The sequence below is a fragment of the Cebus imitator genome, unplaced genomic scaffold (genome assembly GCF_001604975.1).
Source record: "Cebus imitator isolate Cc_AM_T3 unplaced genomic scaffold, Cebus_imitator-1.0 Scaffold129, whole genome shotgun sequence".
Lineage (NCBI taxonomy): Eukaryota > Metazoa > Chordata > Mammalia > Primates > Cebidae > Cebus > Cebus imitator.
Window position 1 is genome coordinate 6430421 of NW_016107444.1, and position 6097 is coordinate 6436517.

At 50.7% G+C, this 6097-nt stretch overlaps 1 protein-coding gene across 9 annotated transcripts in view; it reads right to left on the bottom strand.

Moving 5' to 3' along the window:
- Window positions 1–3514: 3514 nt before the first annotated feature.
- Window positions 3515–6097, bottom strand: part of RUBCN (rubicon autophagy regulator) — a 74628-nt gene continuing 72045 nt past the window's right edge. For all 9 annotated transcript variants that reach the window (XM_017541015.2, XM_017541014.2, XM_017541010.2 and 6 more), the window contains 2 exons: window positions 5134–5227; window positions 3515–4977 (listed from right to left, as the gene is read on the bottom strand). In XM_017541015.2, the coding sequence (XP_017396504.1) occupies window positions 4799–4977; window positions 5134–5227 (273 nt within the window). In that variant the 3' untranslated portion in view covers window positions 3515–4798. The remainder of the gene's footprint in view (window positions 4978–5133; window positions 5228–6097) is intronic.

The following is a 6097-nucleotide window of genomic DNA, read 5'->3' on the forward strand; positions in this document are numbered from 1 at the left end:
GATGGATGAATTAATGAATAAATGGTCCTTTTTTTCCTCAACAGTCTTTTCAATCTTAGACTATGAAAACCTAAAATCTAAGTTACATGTTGGGAACAGAAGTTTGGGAACTGGAAATCGAGCCTTGGTTTCTGTGAACGACACCTAGTTTGTAACGATAAGCAAAGGGCCTTAGAACAAACTGAAGGTTTTGTTCTGAGCTATTTTCCTGTCTCTAGTTGGAAAACATGTGAACATTTTATCACCTTCAGCAGTCTTTCACATGGCTTTTTCATTCTCCTCAGTTTAAACCGTAAATATGAGATTTTTAAATAGGTAGGGTGTGTTTACGGCATATAAATATCACCTTATCTACTGGTTCGTCCCTGGCAGGGAAAGAGCTGGTGGTTTGATAGCAAAGTGAGTGAAGGACATTTGGAATATATCTCCTCTGATGACAGCTGCACAAACACGACGGCAGCAGGTGCAAAGCAGCTGAGCGCGGAGCAGGTGGGAGGCTAAGGTATGCTCACCACTGCTGAGCACTAAGAGGGAGGCAGTCAGAGGCAGGTCACAACAATCCCGCCCCTCAGCCCACAATGTGCTTTTTTTTTTTTTTTTTTTTTGAGACAGGGTCTTGCTCTGTCACCCAGGTTGGAGTGCAGTGGAGCAACCTGGGCTCACTGCAATCCCTGCCTTCCAGGTTCAAGCGAGTCTCACGATTCAGCCTCCCAAGTAGCTGGGATTACAAGCACACACCACCGTGCTTGGTAATTTCTGTAGAGATGGGGTTTTGCCATGTTGGCCAGGCTGGCCTCAAACTGACCTCAGGTGATCCACCCGCCTCAGCCTCCCAAAGGGCAGGGGTGACAGGTGTGTCACCGTGCCCAGCCCCTCATCCTACAGTGTGCTTTGTTCCACTGAGGAGCAGGGAGAAAAAACAAGTTTCATCAGGAACAGCTGAATGTGTGTGCTAGTGGCAGGAAAGTAGTGAGAGGTTTATTTTAAAGGAAAACACCAACAGAACTTGATGACAGGGAGTAGGAGGAGATAAGGCTTGACCACCTGGGTGTGCCACTTAGAGAGGAAGTTGAAGACAATGAAACCTGTGTGATGAACGGCTGGGTTTTGGGAGATATAATATTTATGCTGATTTCGGACATATTGGTTGGAAATGACAAGGGGACATTTAAGGGAAAAAGTTCGGGGAGTTGGAGGTCAGACCTGGAGCTCGAGCGCCAGGAGCATGTGAGAAAGAGAGCTAGACGCTCACAGAAGTGGGAACTGAAGCATCTAAGACAAGCCAGATATTGCGGAGAGGAAGGCACCTCTTTTTTTTCTTTTGAGACAGAGTCTCACTCTGTCACCAGGCTGGAGTGCAGTGGGGCGATCTCGGCTCACCGCAGCCTCTGCCTCCCAGGTTCAAGCATTCTCCTGCCTCAGCCTCCTGAGTAGCTGGGACTACAGGTGCCCACCACCATGCCCAGCTAATTTTGTATTTTTAGTAGAGATGGGGTTTTACCATGTTGGTCAGGCTGGACTCAAACTCCTGATCTCATGATGCACCTGCCTCGGCCTCCCAAAGTGCTGGGATTATAGGCGTGAGCCACCGCGCCTGGACGACACCTCATTTTAAGTGACAATTACACCAGGGGTATGGGCAGGGGCACACGCTCCGAGCACCAGAAAGGACTCTGTGTCACAAAGCTGAATTCTGTCACTGTACAGATGAAGGAGCAGAAATCCGGAGAAGTGAAGTCGTTCACTCGAGGTCTCACAGCAAGTTAGTGACAAAGCCACCCCACCCTACCTGTCTTGACCTGTATGGTCCAGTCTGCTTTATGTGCTAACATGTAGACAATGTTTAGATATACCTGCTTTACAGTGGACACAAAACCCTTTCTTGACAGTCAAGGCAGGCTAACAAAGGACAGAATTTCATTTCCTTAGTTTATTAAAGATGACATGAACCGTCAGGCTGTGCATGAACTCCGGCACGTGGAAGCCCCGTTCAGAGCACGGGCTGTACACACAGAACATCTCTGCTGAGACTCGCGCCGTTTACGTTAATTCAACAAAAGCTCCAAATCCTTGGCAGAGAATGTCAAAAACGGCCTCATTTAAGTGGAAAATATTTGTCTTCCACTCTTCTGCTATGTCTCAAATCTTGTCTCCACCTGGTAATCAACTTTTTTTTCTTTTCCTTTACTTACAAAAAGAACACTACCCTCCCACTTCGTTTAGAAGGGATTCTCTTCAGTGCATTCAAAGCTTCTCCCCACAACAGCAGGGGATTTTCAGATACTGGTAAGTTGCAAAGTGCTTCCCAAACATCCCACCCTCTACCCACCTTCCCCGACTCTCGAATAATAAATAGGCATTTGGACGGTGATGACAGCACAGTCTCAGTCACGAACACAGACACACAGTCTAAAGGAGTGCGGTTGAGGGAGAAAAACTAGTGACAAGTCAGGAGCATCTAAGACCCAGCGTTGAGTTCAGCTTCAGAAACTCAGCACTTCCATCCTCGATCCTGCGCTGACATGAACCAGGCAGGACAAGACAGTCCGTGTCTCCTCCAGCACAAGGACCAAAACTGGAAGTAGAGCTCACACCTTTATAAGCCCCTGCGTCTGAACCTGGGGCCTAACCCCCAGGGAAACGTGAGTTCTGTGGGGTCATTCTTAAAGCTCCCTGAAGGACACGGGCCTTCTAGTCAGCCCTTCAACACTGCTGGGACTTGGCTTTTAGAGCCCCACTATGAACTGAAGGGAGAAGAGCCTCAAGGTCTTCTAGCCCAAAGAGGCTTTCAGATCCCAAACCTGAGGCAGAGGAACCAAGAGCACAGGCCAGTTCCACGTTCCCCCTGCGCTGGGGGAGCCTCTGTCGTTCCCTGTGAGATTCCTTATTACCTCCAGCTCAGGTGCTCATCAGCTTCCACCAACCACATGCAACTTTCTGTTCAGCTTCCAGGGGCAGCACATACACCCATTTTTTCCCTGCCAGCAAGCAACTATGAGAAGACAGGTATATGGGAAGAAGTCAACCCCAGAACAAAAATGCTGCAGGCTTTAGTTCACAGAGCTGCCAGCCCTTGGAGAAGCAACTCTGACCAGTGTTTTCACAGAGGTTAGAAACAGCTGTATCAACTTGAAGAGCACCACAAACACATACACGGTCCCACCTAAAGACTTCAACCATCAAAACACACATGAAAAGTGGGAGGAGGAAGTACACTAAAATTGGAAATATGAAATGGACGACTGAACATATAAATATCACCAGGCTAGATAAAGAGTTAAGTGCACAGGGCAGGCGCAGTGGCTTACGCCTGTAATCCCAGCATGATGGGAGGCTGAGGCAGGTGGATCACCTGAAGTCAGGAATTCAAGACCAGCCTGACCAACATGGAGAAACTCTGTCTCTCCTAAAAATACAAAATTAGCCGGGTGGGGTGGTGCATGCCTGTGATCCCAGCTACTCGGGAGGCTGAGGCAGGAGAATTGCTTGAACTCGGGAGGCGGAGGTTGCAGTGAGCCTCCTGAGATTGTGCCACTGCACTCCAGCCTGGGCAACAAGAGTAAAACTCTGTCTCAAAAAAAAAAAAAAAAAAAAAGAGTTAAGTGCATAATTGGCATAAAGGCTCTTGTTTATCCCGAGAACACAGGAACATTCACACTCACATCCGCGAATGGTCACGTTCTGCAACACCACTAACAGCAGGAAGCTTTTCTCCAACTTTGACAAGAGAAGCTAAGGCAAGACAGACTCGGCCGCCAGGGAAGGGCCCAGCTCTGCTGCAGGAAGGGAAGGGAGAATGCAGTCAGGTTGTACTTCTACTCAGAACCACAACGACCATCTAACAAAGGACACAGTCAGGGACACGTGAACAAGACAGTGGGCGGGGCTTCTGTCCTCACCTTAGGGTGGCATCAGGGACCCGCCTGAGCTCAAAGATCATACCTGCACCAAAGAGCCAGTGACTAAGAGAGACCTGAACCCTGAAGAGGGGCCAACAGCTCCTCTAGCTGAGTCAGCGCTCCCGAAGCAAGGGCTGTCGCCTCACATACGCCTGTGGCATACGAAGACAAATTGGCCTGGCCGAAGCAGCTCTGTTCTTTGCTTCAGGCTCAGCAGGGTAGATGAAGAAAGTCAGTCTGTCACATCACCTAGGCCTCAACGGTTTCAAACAGGAAATGCCAACAACAGAGGAACATTCACGGCTGCCTCTTTGAGGTCTCTGAGGAGTCTAGGATAGTTAGGACTCTGTTCTATGGCCCCCAAAATACCCGAATAGCGGACAAAATGCCCAGGACATAGTCCCACTCTCTGCCCAGGGCACAGTCTGACTCTCGTCCAGGACAGGGAGAGAGAAGACTCCATCCCCGTTTCAGCAGCAAAGGAGAGGCGCTTGAGAAGGGGCTGGCTCAGAAGCTCCTGAACTCAAAAGAAACCTGGAAATGATACTTGACATGCAGGTAAAACCTGGTCAGGCCCTAGTGGACAAGGTCACAGACGCTGGAAGAACTGGCTCTTGCTTTCTGCTCCTCTGACAGAGGCACTAGAAGCTTCACTGAAGGACCCACATGTCAGTTCTCATGAAAACACCTGGTGCTTACAAATTATCTGTCACCACAGACTGGACCCCATCAACCTTCCAAAGGCTGACCACACACGGATGTCACAGAAGTCATTAAAAAAAAAGACGATGATAATTAAAAAAAAAAAAAAGCCCCAGGTGGGGCAAGTCCTTCAAAGTGTGGCTCAGTTCTGCAAAATGTCTGACCCTGGCCCCAGACGGAGGCTTCATGTGCTTTCTTCAGGTGGCCTCCAGGACGGTGGCTTCCACGGCCAGTGCTTCCACGGGCTCCTCCTCATAGTCCGACACGTAGGACTCCAGGCTCTGCTTGGCCAGCAACTCCCGCCGGGCCTGCAGCCGCTCACACCGCGGACAGCTTCCAGACCTGAAGCAGGCTTTATGGTAACACGCTTTACACTCTACGCAGATTGGGAAGGTGAGAGAGAGAAGGAAACAGTTCGTATTACCTCCAGCTAGAAGTCAGCTCTGACACAGCCCCTCTCACCACCAAGGCTTGATGCTCCCCTGGGAACCCGGGAGGTGCTGAGTCACCAGTGCCTGGCGCTGGCCCTCACCTTCACAGGTCCGGCACTTGTGCAGCTCAAAGGGAAAGATGATGTCATCCTCATTCTGACAGAACTCACAGATGAAGCCCTTGGCTTGGCAGAGCTGGGGAGGAAGACAGATGGCAAAATGAGGAACTGGCACGGGAGGGTGAACACCGAGGTTGGGGGCCAAATATAAACACTGAGTGGCCCACAAGGTTCCGCTGCCCACAGGGAGGAGGCCTGGGCTGGGCTTACAGGCACAAAAGCTAAATGAGGACCAGGGCTGGGCGGCATCAGACAAAGCGTTTTTTTTTGAGATGGAGTTTCCCTCCTGTTGCCCAGGCTGGTGTGCAATGGTGTGATCTTGGCTCACCGCAACCTCCGCCTCCAGGGTTGAAGCGATTTCTCCATGTTAGTCAGGCTGGTCTCGAACTCCCAACCTCAGGTGATCCACCCACCTCAGCCTCCCAAAGTGCTGGGATCACAGGCGTGAGCCACCATGCCCAGCCTAGACAAAGCTTTAAGGAGGAGATCAGACAGGCACAAGCCGGAGAAGCCCCCACCAGCGGGTGGCTCTCCATGAGGAGAGGAAAAGGAGGAAGGGGTCATGCCACAAAGGGCTCCCTAAGTCCACAGTCCCATCTGGGCAATTATTTTATTCTGGAATAGGAACCACAACCAATTAAGACAAAATGTGACGACAGCCAGGCGCGGTGGCTCACGCCTGTAATCCCAGCACTTTGGGAGGCCGAGGCGGGCGGATCACGAGGTCAGGAGATCGAGACCATCCTGGCCAACACGGTGAAACCCCGTCTCTACTAAAAATACAAAAATTAGCTGGGCATGGTGACGCATGCCTGTAGTCCCAGCTACTCGGGAGGCTGAGGAACGAGAATTGCTTGGACCCGGGAGGCGGAGGTTGCAGTGAGCCGAGATTGCGCCACTGCACTCCAGTCTGGCGCCTGGCGATGGAGCGAGACTGGCTCAAAAA